Here is a 16,563-nt window from a genome sequence, read left to right as displayed (position 1 = left end):
CAAGCCATTCCCAGTGCTTTGAAAAAAAAACAGTCAAATTTCATCTGGGAATGAGATGCAGTGGGAGTGCTTGTGTGGACAGAAGGAGGAGTAGCTCTCAGTAAGACATGGTAACCCAGACTCTATTAGGATTTGATGGGAGAGGGGAGCAATGCAGTAAAGATTGTGTGGGAAATACTAGTAGTTAGCAGTTATAGTATGGATGGCATGAAAGCAAAATACCCCAACTGGTGAGACAAATGACAGTATTCCAGTTGCAGTTAGGCTGAGAGTGAAGAGGGGGCATAACCCAGACAGTATTAATGGTGGAAGAGGATGGAGTAACTCAGACAAAGTAAACATGGTAAGAATGGTAGGGGTGTAGCCCAGACGCAGTTTAAGATGGTGGGGAGTTGGTAACAACCCAGACCCATGAAGTTTAGGATCTCAAGGGAGAAGGGAGTAAATACACCCAGTAAATATTGTTGATCTGTCCCACTAAGGATGTGCAGAATGAGAGAATAAACTGGAATTGTAGTGGGTCTTTGGGATTAGTTACTGGGTGGGATTATTAAATTATTATGCCATACCAGTAAGAATAGTGGAGAAGAAAAAAATAGTCCAGATCAAAAAAGAAGTAGAAGTAGAAGTAACCCAGGCACAGTAAGTGTGGGCTTGTAAAGGGTAGCAGGCCAGACCCTGAATGTAGGAAAAGATAAATATCAAATTTCAAGAAAAGTTGTCTAAAATTAAGTATGGGTCCCCTGAGAGCTAGGCAGAACCCAGTCCCATTTGGGTCAACATAAATGAGTGGAGTACGACCAAGCAAGGATGGGAAAGTCAAAAGAGTAATAGTGAGATTTCATTATGGAGGAAGGGGTTAAGATATGATAACGTAGAGAGGAGGGTAGAGATGAGGGATGGCAAAACCCAGTCCCTTTAAGGGTGGGTTTGGAATGGAGAGAAGTCCAGCTAAATGATATGGCGGAGTAACCCAGTAACAGTAAGGATGGGAGTGGCAGTATGGGTAAGGAGAAAGAAGACAGTGGCCCAGACTAAGTAATTATTGGGTTTTACAAGATAGATGCCCAGTCCCTGTATCAATAGCCTGAGAAAGGGGTGTAGCCAAGTCCCAGTGAAGACAGGATGGTAGAGGGGAGTTGCCCATTGTAATTAAGGTCATGGTAGGGGAAAGGAGCAGCCCAATCTCAGAAAAGAGTGTGTGAGAGGAGGGAGTCCAGTCCCAGTAAATTTGCAGTTGCAGATGGGAGTAGCCCAGTTCCAGTAAGTAAGGAGTGTGTGGGATATATCAAGCACCAGTTAACCTCCTGGCCAGTGAGCATTTGGAACACGTGAGTAGAAGTTGCAGCCTGACAGCACTACTGACTACAGGAGCATCACACAACAAGTCACACAACAAGCTCAGAGGAATAATCCAAGTATAGACGGAATTTTGGATTTGGGCATTTTGGAACTGAAACAACAATCAGAAGAAACTACTGCCACAGGTACTGCACTTTCTGTGGGTCACTGATAAATAAGAGGTTACACATATAGATTTTATTCAATTGCTGGAGTTATTTTTCTCTATTTTACTGTTCTCTTCCTTAAAGCATTAATATTGGTTAATTCTCAATTCGCCTTTTATAACCCCACACTTCACCCCAGACCTATAAACAGAAAAACAATGCAAACATACAATTAGAGTTTGGTTGCTTGTTAATATTATAGTATAATCTATTATCCAGAATGCTGGGGACTTTCCTAGATGAGGGGTCTTTATACAATGTGGAGCACTTTGTCTTAAGGCAAATATAATCATTTAAGTGTTAAATAACCCATTAGTATTGTTTTGCCATTGAAATGAATGTATACCACCTTAGTATTTATCAAATACTCAATAAGGTATGGGACCTGTTATCCAGAATGCTCGGACCTGAGGTTTTCAGGATAATGGATCTTTCCGTAATTTGGATCTTCATACCTTAAATAAACCCAATAGGCTCGTTTTACGGCCAGTAAGGATTAATTATATCTTAGTGTGGATGAAGTACAAGGTACTGTTTTATTATTACATAAAAAAGGAAAAAAATTAAAAATTGGGATTATCTGGATAACATGGAGTCTATGGGAGGCATTCTGTAATTTGGAGTTTTCTGGATAACGAGTTTCCGTATAACGAATCCCATACCCGAACTGACTTATTACACAGTATACATGAAATCATTAGAATAAACAGAATAGAGAGCAAAGTAAATGGCATTATATATACAAGCTCCCCAAATAGGATAATTATTATTAAAAAAAAATGAGTTACCTGATTTCAAAATGTCACTTTCTTTCTTTCTTTCTTTCTTTCTTTCTTTCTTTCTTTCTTTCTTTCTTTCTTTCTTTCTTTCTTTCTTTCTTTCTTTCTTTCTTTCTTTCTTTCTTTCTTTCTTTCTTTTCCTAAATCCATAGCTGATTTATTCTTTACATTTTTTTTCTTTTGAGCTGGATTCATTGGAAATCTAACAACTATTGCCTAATATTCATCCTTATTATTAAACTTCTCCCAATATTTTTAAGTAACATTAACCCCTCTCATGCTGGGGTCCCAAGGCACTTACTAATGATATATATGATTTAAAGCATAAATATAGACAAAAAGATTACCAAACTGACCAAATACAGTGACAAAATACAACTTATCTTTAAGGTAAAACTGCTGAAGGCAAATTCATTAAAACTATATTTTCAGACATTTTGAAAGGCAAGTCTTTTTTTCTACTTTTAGCACTACACATTTCTCTCACTCATTTTCCCAAAGAGAAATATTCCAAGGTTCAATTCAATTTAGGGAGCATTTACTAAATACAAACTGTGGAATCGTGAAGGATAACCGTTTAATTTTTCACAGTTTCTAACACTTTCTTTCTGACAGTCAACAAAGTTTTGACGAATCAATACTTTTATCAAAGAATTTTATCAGAAAGCCGCTATAAAAACACGTTTAATGCAATGCAAATTAACAAGGTAACTGACGATTCGGGAAAGCTTGTGTAAAATGAAGGAAAACTTAATATTTAAAATTGAGGTTTTACTGTACAGGTATTCGTATTTGTAGTTGTATGGGAATAAATACTCATTATTAGTAGACACACAGATTTATTTATGTAATTCCAGTTCTACATTATATTCTAATGCTAAGTTCACAGAGAGTTACAATAATATCCATGGCTGTCGTTATCCAGAAGTACAGAGTGCAACGGCCTTATGCAGAGGCCAAAATTTGCATTTTGTTATCGGATAACTCGGGCATGTCAAACCTCTGCTTGTAGCTGCTGTTGAATTAAAGCTGAAGCCTGTCAGGGGAGGCTGGGAGTTGTAGTTCCAACAACAGCTGGAGGGTTGCAGTTTGGAAATCCCTGAGCTAACCGATGTGTATTCAAGTTTTGGCTTTGCATGCTGAAATTTGCGAAAATTAAATAAAATAATCAGGCTGGTAGTTCCCAAATCCCAATGGCACTCCTGAGAAGTCAGAAGCAGCAGCGTATATATATATATATATATATATATATATATATATATATACTTTCCAATGAGTATCCGCACTCCAAGGCTGTTGCTAATGGCGGGGTGCACGGTAATTGTGTATGTATCAATTATCTTCAAACCAGCACTCCCTTTAAAAACTTGATAATTTTTTGTCGTAGTATCAAATGCCTGACGTTTCGGTCCATATTTGGACCTTTTTGAAAAAGGTCCAAATGTGGACCGAAACTTCGGGCATTTGATACTACGACAATAAAATTATCAAGTTCTTAAAGGAAGTGCTGGTTTGAAGATAATTTATATATATTTATATATATATATATATATATATATATATATATATATATATATATATATATATATATATATATATATATATGGCTTTTCCAGCCATATACACTATTTCTTACAAACAGGACCAAAAGGTGCTTTTTGTATAAACTCCCTGCCACAGCTGGTGCCAAGGCTAGAACAAGAAACACACTTTATTTGCACTGGAGCCCCATACAAGCTGGCCATAGACATGCAGATATAGCCTAAACATCGAATGAACGATTGTGTGGTGCAATCTCCCGACCTACCACTAACTACTCAGATTAAATAAAATAGGAAAAAGAACAAATCAGGCGATGTTCTGTCACTGACAGCAATCGTATGAAAGTTATGTCTGACAAATAGTAGTGACAGTCACTCACTGATATATAATCAGATAGGCAATACAAGCAGAGATATTATCGGTAGCCGACAAAAATTTTTCGAACCTGTCTGATCAACTAAATGACCGATTGCAATGGCACGAAAAATGTCAGTCCACACACAGCCCGAAAATTGTACAAATTGAGGATTCATAGGACTGTATCTTTGTGTCTATGGCCAGTTTAAGTCAGCTAAACATGAAATAAACCCAATAGGATTGTTTTGCCACTAGTATGGATTCATGCAGCTTAGTCACTGTCAAGTACAAGCTACTGTTTTATTATTACAGTAAAAAAAAAAGAAATCATTGGAATTATGTGGTTATAGTGGAGTCTATGGGCCATTCTGTAATTCCAAGGGATCATGAACATTGGAGCCTGCTGTGCTATAGCGGTACTGTGGTGAGCGACCTAACTGAGCCCCTTACATGCCTGTACTCCCTGCCGTTTAAAGAATGAATTAAGATCTTTCCGACCTCTTCCCATTTGCACTTAGGTATCCCTTACTTGTCAGATTATAGTGTTCATTACAACTCTTTTTAATCAGGAGATTCTTTTTGTTACTGTCATTATTTGCCACATTATTACTTTTCTTGCTTGCCATTCAAATCATTTTCAGTTTTACAGTTAATATTCTTCAATTACTTTCTTTTAGTTTATTACGATGCTCTAATAATTACTTTTTTTATTTTTTTTTTATTTTACGATTATTGCCATATCATTGCCTCCAATAAATAACTGATAGGTATAACTTTATTACTGACCTTATACTATTTATAATGTTACTTACTTTATTTTCTGTAAATATTTACCATATTAGTTTCAACTTGGAACATGCCATATTATTACCTTAATTTGCCCTTCTTTCTGTCCATTTTCATTGTTATTACAGTTATTACTTAGAAATGACTCATTTTAATTATAAAAAAAATCAGTCATTTATTTTTTTATAATTAAAGTATAAAAGTCATGAGTAGTAATTATGATTTCTTGTTTATTACTTTTCCATATTATTGCTTTTAGTTCAGTATTACATTGCATATTATTACTTTAAATTAGGTATTATTACTAATTAGGTATTTTTAGCATGTTTTTATTATCACTTTTAGTTTCAACTAACCATAATATTACATTTCCACTCATAACATTCTATATTATTACCCTTATCTACAGTTATTTCTGTCCATATGAATTATTACAGTTACAATCCTATTTATGCTGTATGTTCCAGGTCTAATGTTAGTGAATTCAAAGCAGCAAGCATGTTTCTTATATTTATTCCTCTACTCCAACTTGATTGTAAGCTCCCATTAGTGAGATTGGTTTCTTGGTTTTTTATTTTTTAAATTTTTAGAACTTTTATTACATACAGGGGCCCATTAACTAAGGGTGAACGCGAATTTTCAAAAAACTTTGAAATTTCGAAGTAATTTTTGGGTACTTCGCCCATCGAATAGGCCAAATTCGACTCAAATTGAAAATACTTCACAAATTTCACCATTTGAAAATCGAAGTACTGTCTCTTTAAAAAACTTCGACACTTCGCCACCTTAAACCTGCCGAATTGCTATATTAGCCTATGGGGACCTCCTAGAACTTATAGCCAGTATTTTGCTAAGTTTTGAGAAGTCAAAGGATTTTTTTATACGATATTAAAAATACTTTGACTTCGAATGTCAGACTACCCTATTCGATGATCGAATTTCGAAGTATTTTTCACTTCGAAATTCGACCCTTGATAAATCTGCCCCACAATGTGTCATGTGGGAACTAGTAATGGGCGAATACATTTGCCAGGTGCAAATTGGACGGCATTGGAATAGTTGCTTGTATCAAAACTGTCACGTTATTTGGACACCCATTGACTTAATGTGGCTGTCAAAATTGAATTTCATAGGAAATTCGTAAATTTTTTGGCGTAGTGAAACAGGACAAATTTGACCATCACTGCTGGGAACTAATACATCAAATATTTTTACTGCAGTAGATGAGAACTTACATTGCTTGTAGGTTGGCTGATAATAAACTAAAACTCAATATCTGCAAGGCATCAACTCTTATTCCATTGCCCCAAATAATAGCACAGTCGCTCATTTTTTTAAGCCCAAACTCAAGCAATTGTACAACGTAGAAGGATGACCCAGTTGTCAACAGACTATGTTATTGTTGGATCGTATTTATTACGTTTTCAAGTGACTTTTCTAGGCTTTCAAGTGCAAAAAAGTAATCTTGTTGTGTTTTTCAGATACACAATTGTGGTTTAGTTTATAGCACAGGAACTGCTGAATATACAAGTGTGTATCCTGTTGTTTTTTATATACAGGTATTGGATCTATTATAAAGAAAGATTGGGGACTGGGGTTTTTCAGTAAATTAGAAAAAAGTCACCATATCTTACGGCTACCTAATAACATTTAAACATGAAATAACGCCAATATGAATGTTTGGCCACCAATATACAGTAAATGCATACAGCTTATTTACCATCAATTACAAGGTACTGTTTTATTGTTGTGATGCATAAAGGGAAAGAAAATTTTTAAAAAATGCTACTAAAAAACTTTTAAACATACTGGCTTAAATATGACTCCAAGGGAAATGGCATGCGCTATTTCTGAACTTCTTGGATGAAGGATTTTTGGATAATAGAGCCCCTATTTTAATTTGCAGTATTTGCATCTGGAAAGTGCTTATTATTCTTAAAATATGTATTTTTTTAATCGGCTGTTGAATTTTTTCCTCTGGAGGCCTATTTATTGAAGGTCGGATTTTAGTGGTCTTAGAGGTTTTTGAAACCACGACTTAACTTACTTTCTCTACAGCCACGAAAGTCATGACATTTATTGAAAGATCCGAATTAGAAATGTACAAACGGAAAATAAAGCTGAATGATCCAGAAAAAATATGAATACCTCTAAAAAGTTAAAAATTAATTAAAAACTGTGTTTCAGAGGTTTTCATGGATTTTACACCTAAAGGGCAAGTCAACCCCAAAATAAAATTTTGTATAATAAATGAAAGCTTGATTTTAAGCAACTCTCCAGTGTACATTCATTACAATTTTTCAGTGCTTTTAATGTTATTTGTAAAAACAATTGCTATTGAAAGCAGTACTGGTTTAACACCTGGTTGTTACTTTTTAAACAATGTTGCAAAAGTCTTGGTAAAGTATTAGCAGAGACAGGTCTGTTAATCAGCTGCCTTGTCTTACATTGTATCAACAGTCTGAGCCTCCAGGACAGAGAACTGAAAGGGACAGATAGACACTGATTTCAATAGTAATACATATACAAATAACTAAAAAAAACATAGAAAAGTTGCAATTAATGTATATTGCAAAGTTGGTTTACAATTATGTTTTCTTTTATTAGACAATTTTGTATTTTTTTGGGGTTGACCCATTAATGAATCTCACATTTTTAGGGCTTTTAAAAAAAAAAAAAATAGGAAAGAAATTTGATTGTTTGTAATAAATTGGCCCGGTGGGGACCTATTTATCAACTGTCTCATTTTTGTGGTTTTAGTCGTTTATAAAACCCAGACAAATCTAATATTACGAATGTCATGACATTTATTAAAAAATCTGAATAAAAAAAGTATGAATGGAAAATTACTCTGAACTCTGCACTAAAAATGTTTTTCTAACAATTCCTAGCAAAGGAAGATTTTAAAACCTCTACAAGTCCGAAATTATTTAGAGCAGTCCAAAAAGATTAGCGCAGGTCCATTGGACTTCTATACGACCTCATACACTTTTACCTGGCAATGTTTTTTCTTAGTGGTTTTCATGGTTTTTACTCTTAATAAATCTAACATTTTTAGAGTGTTTTTAAATAATGAGAAAACCACACATTTGTAAAGATTAGTGGAAAAAATTGAAATCCGATTGTTAGTAAATTACTCCATAGTGTCTTCCACCTTCTGCTCTGAATTGCCCGACACAGAGCTAGAATAGTTTCAGAGGTAAAAACAACAACAGAAGATTTTACTATTTCAACTTTGTGCACAAATGTTTTACCCTGTGTGTTTTTTATAAAATGGACTAATGTTACACAGTTGAAAAATGGCATTTATTCATAAGATTATATCTTGTATTTAAATGACTTAAGAGAAACCCTAGAACTAGTTGCGGCTGCACTTCGGGACCAAATAAAGAAATATAAAATACTTTTCAGCCATCTTAAAAATGTGGGAGAATGTAAAAAAATACAAAAATTAAGATTAAAAAATGTGCAATGTAATACTCTTCATTAGGCAGTTAATGACCTTGCAAATTGTTATTGTGCCAAAGCTCAAAGGTGGCACAAAAGTAATGATTTTCAGTAAGAAATGTTATTATGCAAACTGCTCAAACGGTAAAACTTCCATTCTATTTTTCTGAATGAAAAATAAAGTAATATATGTCTGTATAATCCATATTAAATATATGCAAAAATAGAAACTCACGGCACAAAGGATAGAGTACTTGTATTTTTTGAATACAAAATTCTTTTACAGGGAATGGCCTTGTGTATGGTGCACTGGCAATTATGGGTAATAATTATTGCTAAATAAATACTCCATGTTTTCTGGTGATATTGGCACCATAGTCCATACTATGTTAATACTAACTTGGACTTACAGGGTGAAATTTACTAAAGGCCGAAGTGACTAACACTGTGAAAATTTGCCAGCGTGACGTCATTTCGGTACTTCGACGATTTGCTAACGGTCGCCAGTGTAACTTCGCTAGCGAAGGGGATAGACTCTAGCAGTACCTTGCTCCCTAACGCCTGGCGAATTTTCGCACTGGCGAATGGACGTAACTATTCAAATTCACTAAGATGCGGATTTTACTGGACGTTACCTTTTGCGCCAGACTTGCCTTCGCCACCTCAGACCAGGCGAGGTGCAATAGAGTAGATAGGAGTTCCTCAAAAAATAGTTGAAAATTTTTCTAAGTCCCAAAAATGCTGGTGCCTTTACCTTTTTCAGGGTGATAGGCTGAAAAATAGTGTACATTTTTTTTGGGCAACTGGCTTCCCCCTACATTTCCTAACATATGGCACATAAACTATACACTGGGCTCATGTGTAGGGAAATATAACAACTTTATTTTATTAAGGTTTCCCCGGCTTGTGTAGTGTAAAGTATTTGCTGCAACATATACGTCCATTGTACTTTAACTTCCCACCGTAGCCAACACTAGTGCAACTTCGCTTCGCTTGGTGCAGTAACGCTAGCACAACTTCGCCAGTGTTTGACGCCCTGGACGCAACTTCGATTTTAGTGAATTAGCGTTCTCTGAGCGAATTTACGCCTGGTGAAGTGTTGTGATGTGAGCGAAGCAGATGCTAGCGCCAATTTGGCGCTTAGTGAATCTGCCCCACAGTGATCAGTCAATTGAATTTCCCAATTTCCCGAAAGAAGTCACACTTCCAAAATGTATTTGTATGGATCCCAGGTAAGGGATCCTTTATCCAGGAAACTATAAACAAGAAAACTCTGAATTATTGGAAAGCCATCTCCCATAGACTTCATTTTATTCCAAACTGTTTTTTTTTTTTTTCAAATGATTTCCTTTTTCTCTGTAATAATAAAAGAGTTTATTGTACTTGATGGTAACTAAACTGCATGAATCCATATTGGTGTCAAAATATCCTATTGGGTTTACTGCAGCTTACAATGATTTTTCACATAATTAAGGTATGGGGATCCAACTTATATAATGATACCTTATCCAAAAAAACCTATGTCCCACGCATTCCAGATAAGAGATCCCATATCTAAGGCATTAGCCTTGGAGTATGAAATTATTTACCTATAATAGTGGGTTGCTTGAACCAACTTGAGTAACCCTGATTAAGACTATGATGTTTACTAATTGGCGTTGCCCCACAAAAGCACTTCTGTTTTGTTTGTGTTGAATACAATGATAACCTGGAACTGGTACTAACAAGTGCAGTGTAAAGTGACAAAATTAATAAGGGGCTTGGAATATTTCTGGTATGAAGACAGACATATAAAAGGTCATAAAAACTATTTAGGGATCCAGTTTAATATTATTCTTGGGTAGCGTGAAGGCACTATCTCCAGTTTTGAATACATTGTAGTTAGAACTATGAAATTCTGCAGTGTCTCCCTGCAAAGGCTAAACTGTCAGATACAGCAGACAGTTTGAATATTACATTATATATTCTATTATATTTGATAGCAATTAAAACAAGGAGAAAATACAATTGCTGCTATGATTTGATGCCGTATAGAGTTCATCCAATAAGTGATTTGATTGCTGATCTGGAGGGTGAAAGGATTTGGATTTTTTCTACTTTTATCAGATTGAAAATGCAAGTGCGCTTTTTTGCACTACCCACCACTCCGAGTCAGGGGCTATGTACTGTATATCATTCATTGTGGGAAAAGAATGTTAGAAGCTTTGTACCACTGGCCGCACTGATGGGCACTTTAGGAGTGGTGGAAGATTTTTATCGCTATTCAGAGCTGCATGTTATATGTGTATCTTGTGTATTTGGCTCACTTGGAGCACATTTTGTGCCAGACTCTAAAGGAAACTACCCCTCAGCATATCCTAGATATCTCCTAAATATCTCTTGGCAAAGAAAGAAACAGTGGATTGCATTTGATGTTCAGATGTTGTTTTTCAGTATTAGTAACTATAATATAATAGTTCTCTCCTCCTTTATTGTGCTATTACACGAGCAGTGTATTTACTAATAATGTATCACAATAGAAATTTTGAACAATAAATCTCAAAATCATTATAGACTGATCAAAATAAATTCCTAATGATTACTGATTGATCTACCACTAAAACTAGAACTTGGGTACAGTGCTGCGGGAGGGGGGGGCAGTTAAGCGAAGCATGGAATATAAAGCTAAACAGAAGTCACACCCAACTACTTGGCTTCAGCATTACCGTCCCATGCAACACCATGGGGCTGCAATTGCTGTACAAGGCTTTAAGCCTCAATCCATGGATCATTTTTCAACCCAATTGCAGTTGTTTTATGGCATAAGTAGTCTGAAAATTAAATACAGCCTCATACAAATGCTTTGGTCGGCTTTGAAAACAGGCCAGCGGTTATCAATCCCTAATATCAATCACGGATGATATTATCACCATGAAAATACACCATCATAGAAAATTACTATTTTCTATTTAATTTGGTAGCTTCAGAGCTCATTTAGCAACCTAGGTACCATATTGTGCATGCGCTGTTGCCCCAAACAATCAGCAAATCAACTGCCAGAGTTTGGGACAGGGCAGTTCTACGTGGTGGCCACCAACAGTGCTCCATTTTATTAACATTTACATGCAGATGGTGTGGTTTGGAAGGTGAGAGGGCAGATCAGGAAGGGATATTTAATGCATAGTTGGCTTTCCTTGTCCTTTAATGGGAAATAATGTCCAACAATGTTTGTTCCTTTAGATTGGCTGAATGCAAAGTGCGTCTCTGTGATTAATGATCAATAATAGTTGCATAGGGCTTCTGTACATAGGAAATCATACAGCGTTTGTATGTAGCTCTTTAATAGGGCAACAGTGTTGCGCTTGTACAGGTAAAAGAAAATCTACAGCTTATAAAATATATGATGCCTGAAATGAATAAATACAGGTCTCAGATGTTTTGCTAAAGAGTCAGGGCCTTTATTATATATAATTTACCTCTAGCCTTTCATTCCATAAGTAACACTGACTGATTCTGAGGGGCATCTTTCAGTCCAAACCTCAGAAACTGTTGGGTGTTTCTTTTCATGCTGAACTTTACAATGGGCCCTAGGGCAGAAAGAGGTAGGCCACGGAAAATCTGACTGTTTTAGGACATTCCTTCTCCGGGGAGTCATTGGTATGTTGGCGGCTAGTGACGGTTTTTCCTTAATCGGTGTTGATATGTTGAGTGCTTGTACAAGGGTCCTATTAACCAGTTCAGATTTCTTACTGACACCTCTCACAAGAAGAATAATAATGAATTATTTGTGCTGAAATGGCACCTTGTGTGGTGATACCTAATAACACTGAGTGTGCTTTTTGTCTAATAAATGCCATGTTGTAACATAAAAACATAGATTTTGTCTAAATGAAACCAGCCTAACTGCTGGTTGATCTATAAATTATATATTTATACAAAGTTATCATATCCCCCCCCCACTCCCCTCTTGTCACAACAACTCCAACTAGCCCAGCCGTTCCTTATAACTGAGACATTCCCTTTACCAGCTTAGTCACTCTTTTTTGGACTTCTCTATTTCAGCATTATTCCTTTTGAGCGCTGGTGCTCAATTTTGCGCAAATATTCTTCATTTTTATCACCCACAGCAACTACAATTGTGTGATGCACTCTTTTGCCTTACAGTGACTGGCGTGGACATGGTGGAGAAGGTACAGCGCCCTCAGGTGTCCAGCCTGGTGCACAGCAGGGAAGAGACTCCTAGCAGTTCTGAACAAGACTCCTGTGCATTAGGAAAAGGAAAGCCTGAGGAAGTCAAGACTGGAGGAAGCAATGGTAGCAACATTGGAGGGCGTCCAGCTGCGGCCAATGCTGCCAGAGAAAGGAACAGAGTTCAAACTTTGCGCCATGCTTTTCTGGAACTTCAGAGGACATTGCCATCTGTGCCTCCAGATACAAAGCTCTCCAAGCTGGATGTGCTTATACTGGCCACAACGTACATTGCCCATCTTACCCGTAGCCTGCAGGAGGAGGATGAGAGCAGCTCTAACCACCCCACTACTGCTCCTAGTAACAATGCATCACATAGCCCAGAACTCTTGGGTACACTGCACAGTGGAGAAGGATACCTGCATCCGGTCAAGGTATGAGAAAGTGACCTTTATCATCTTTATTGTATAGTTATGGACTCTAATCAGTTTACTTTTTTTTCTGTCGATATTTTTGATGTGGTGAGTTGATATCCCCCGCCCATAGTCCCCTACAAGTCCAGAAGGTCTTATATAGTGTATATAAAATATCTAAGTACATTTAGAATTTTCCTATAGCATATCCAGCCAGAGAGCTATAATTCCCTGTTGCTGAAATTGGGAAATTCACATTTTCTACAATTTCACTAACACTCACAGAACAAAGTTTGTGTATGGGTTAATGAGATAGGGGACTTATTTCGTCTGTGAATTAACATTAGGGATGCACCAAATCCACTATTTTGGATTTGGCCGAATTCATCTTGGAAGATTCGGCCGAATACCGAACAGGGAAGGAGGAAGGAGAAAGTGGAAAAAATTGGTTTACTTCCTTGTTTTGTAACAAAAAGTCACGTGAAATCCCGCCCTCCCCATAATTTGCATATGCAAATTAGGATTCGGTTCGGCCAGGCACAAGGATTCGGCCGAAGCCGAATCCTGCTGAAAAAGGTTGAATCTTGGCTGAATCCCGAACCGAATCCTGGATTCGGTGCATCCCTAATTAACATTTTTAATCACTGGGAACTGTAATGTTCTGCTAATCTGTAAACTCCCAATTAAATATGCCCTTTGTTACAATGGGGCTCTGATTTGATTCCTAGCAGGGTGCCATTGGCAAGCTGAGCCCAAAATGATATGGATGAGTAAATTGGCCTCAGATATACCTGACACCTACCTTGTTGCATTGTGATTGTTCTAACGTAGCTATTCCTGCTTGTCATTTAGAAATGGCCCATGCGTTCCAGGCTGTACATTGGCGCCACAGGACAGTTCCTGCACCAATCAACGTCCGCTGAAAGCCAAGAGCAAGATGAGAATATGCCCTGAATTTAAAGCTCTATCTGCACTACCAGGGTCCTTCCTCCACAGCTGACTGTAACATGTTATATATGGACATAAAAGAGTTGCACATTCTTGATGAGAAGCTTGGGACTTTATCTTCTAATCTATGTCTGCATGTCTGTGTCTGTGCAATGCCACACCTTCAAATCCCACATGGGAACTATAACCTACAATGAGGCAGAAGCTTCTCAGCTGAATTATTTAATTGTCTGCTCCATACATTCTACTAGAAACTAGAAAATATTCACTTAAAGTTATTTATTTTTTAAAAGGGAAACCAAAGGATGAGACAAAATTAAATATTTAATTATATGAACTATTGAGCATGTGCTTCCCAACTGTTTTTTGGCAAATATTTTTTTGCTGTTACCTGCATTTAGGAGGTTTTTGTTACATTTCCGAGCTCCTTCAAGAACTTGATATACGGTGTATTGTAGTTTATTGAAACCCTCTCCCTTTTGAAACAGAATATTGTGTGTATATCGCTTTAATTAGTGTGTCATTCCCTACAGCTTTCTATGTATTGTGTGTAATGTTTGCCTTGTCCGAGATACAACCTTTACATTGCTGTATCTGCGGGAGATGCTATCTGGAATTATTTACTGAGTCCTATTAAGAAACTGTGTATATTTAAGAGAACTGACCTCGTGCTTGGCTGGAAGATGATTAAAAATATTTGCACTAAATGCATGCAATAACAGGCAAACAATTTTTCACGTCAAGTTCCATATGAGGGAATTCCCATGTATGGGGATCCTTTAAGCAAAGTACAATAATAAATATATGGAAACAAATCTGAAAAACTCTGAATCAGGGTAATGTTCTATACCAAAGATCCCCAACTTTTTTTTTACCCGTGAGCCATATTCCAATGTAAATAAAAGTTGGGGAGCAAAACAAGCATGAAAAAAGTTCCTGGGGTGTCATTTATGGACTGTGATTTATTATTGACAGACCCTATGTGGACTGGCAGCCTACAAGAGGCTCTGTTTGGCAGTACACCTGGTTTTTATGCAACTAAAGCTTGCCATCAAGCAAGGAATTCAAAAATAGCCTGCTTTGAGGTAGAGTCCTGCGTGGAACCAATTTTTGAGACCCAGACCTGACCTGTAACCCGCGACCTGAACCGCAACCTGCAAATTTACCCACTTGGATCCGCTACCCAAACCCGGCCTGCAACTGCCTTATCCTCAACCCGACAACCACCATTAAACAGAAAGTGCTGTTGCTGTAAACCTGGAAGTGACATCATCAAAAGTGGCAGAGACAGAAAAACTTAAATATAGACAATATGACATAAGATAAGAAATTTAGATGAGACCCACAACCCGAACCGCAACTAGCAGACCTGCATCTATACATGCACCCAAAAATCCTACCCTCATCCCGCAGGTTACCTGATTTTTTTACTGGTATGTGACACACTGCAGGACTGGGGTTGGGGATCACTGTTCTATACTACACCATATAAATAATTCGGGATATTACAAATCAATCATTTAGTTTGGGGTTCAGCTGAAACATCAAACCCTTACAGTCATAAGACTTTAAAAAGCAGGACAACTGAAGGGTATACATTTATAATACACAAAAGCCATGAATATCTTGTAAATTATATCCTTATAAACGGTGAGTTCTGATGTCATTTCTGACACATGACTCTGAAAATTGTGTATTATAATAAATAAAGTACCCCCAGTTGCAAAATATGAGGATATTAGAAGTTACCTCGGAGTTCCATGACCTGTACCTGTATAAAAACACTCGGCCTTAGGCCTCGTGTTTTTATATGGTCATGAAACTCCTCGGTAACTTATAATATCATTATATTTTACATTACAAGAGGGGGTACTTTATTCACTATATAATTCATGTTAGCAGAGTAACCGCTTAATCTGGAGTTGCAGTGACAGTCAGGACTCTTACCAGTCACTATGATGCTGCAAGCTTAGTTGATACTTTATTGTCCTCACAACATGCAGAAGAAGGAAGGATATAACATCACCTAATGGAGATTATTCCCAGAATACACATGTTTCAATAAAACTTTATGAACACACAACAACATGAACACTGACACCTTCTGGCAGAAGTAAACAACAGATAACACATTATATGAGAGAGAAGGTTTTTGTTGCTAACTGATACACACTAGTCTAACAATTCACTATACATGTACAATTTAGAGTTTTGAGTTCAGTGTTTGGACTAATCATTTGTAGAGGAATGAATATTATGGCTGAATACAATAATCATGTATTCACTGTATCCCTGCCTACAACCCCTTTGTTCCCTCCTGAAACTATTCCAAGCAGTTCATATTCATTAAATCCTTTCGGCCTCAAGACAACAGCCTGTGTTGCTTTATGGCAGGGATTCTAGATACACACTCAGATTCAGAGCTAAAATCTGGAAGGGCACATGAACTCCCGCTGCAAATAAGAGGACATTTGCCCAGTCACATAGCTAGAATATTTAGGCTGTGGGCACACAGGTTGTTGTTAGTAGCTGTTGTCAGCCTGCGTATTTTTAGTATGCGTTCAAGGAAAGCCAATAGATGCAGGTTTGCTTTGGCACACTCAACACTCATTTACA

General features: G+C 36.9%; 1 protein-coding gene across 1 annotated transcript; it reads left to right on the top strand.

The window, feature by feature from the left end:
* Positions 1 to 813: 813 nt before the first annotated feature.
* On the top strand, positions 814 to 14,863 carry LOC108719281 (transcription factor 24). Its single transcript, XM_018268055.2, has 3 exons — positions 814 to 1,487; positions 12,563 to 13,020; positions 13,852 to 14,863. Exons 2-3 carry the CDS (start codon positions 12,577 to 12,579, stop codon positions 13,951 to 13,953), a joined length of 546 nt encoding a protein of 181 aa, XP_018123544.1. The 5' UTR covers positions 814 to 1,487; positions 12,563 to 12,576; the 3' UTR covers positions 13,954 to 14,863.
* Positions 14,864 to 16,563: the final 1,700 nt, after the last annotated feature.

The sequence above is a fragment of the Xenopus laevis genome, chromosome 6L (genome assembly GCF_017654675.1).
Source record: "Xenopus laevis strain J_2021 chromosome 6L, Xenopus_laevis_v10.1, whole genome shotgun sequence".
Lineage (NCBI taxonomy): Eukaryota > Metazoa > Chordata > Amphibia > Anura > Pipidae > Xenopus > Xenopus laevis.
The sequence above is the reverse complement of the archived record's forward strand: the minus strand, read 5'-3'. Positions and strand labels throughout refer to the sequence as shown.

Coding starts and splice junctions, on each gene's coding strand:
- LOC108719281 (XM_018268055.2), top strand. CDS start 12,577: ATGGTGGAGAAGGTACAGCGCCCTCAGGTGTCCAGCCTGGTGCACAGC. Junction 13,021..13,851: donor GATACCTGCATCCGGTCAAG/GTATGAGAAAGT, acceptor CTTGTCATTTAG/AAATGGCCCATGCGTTCCAG.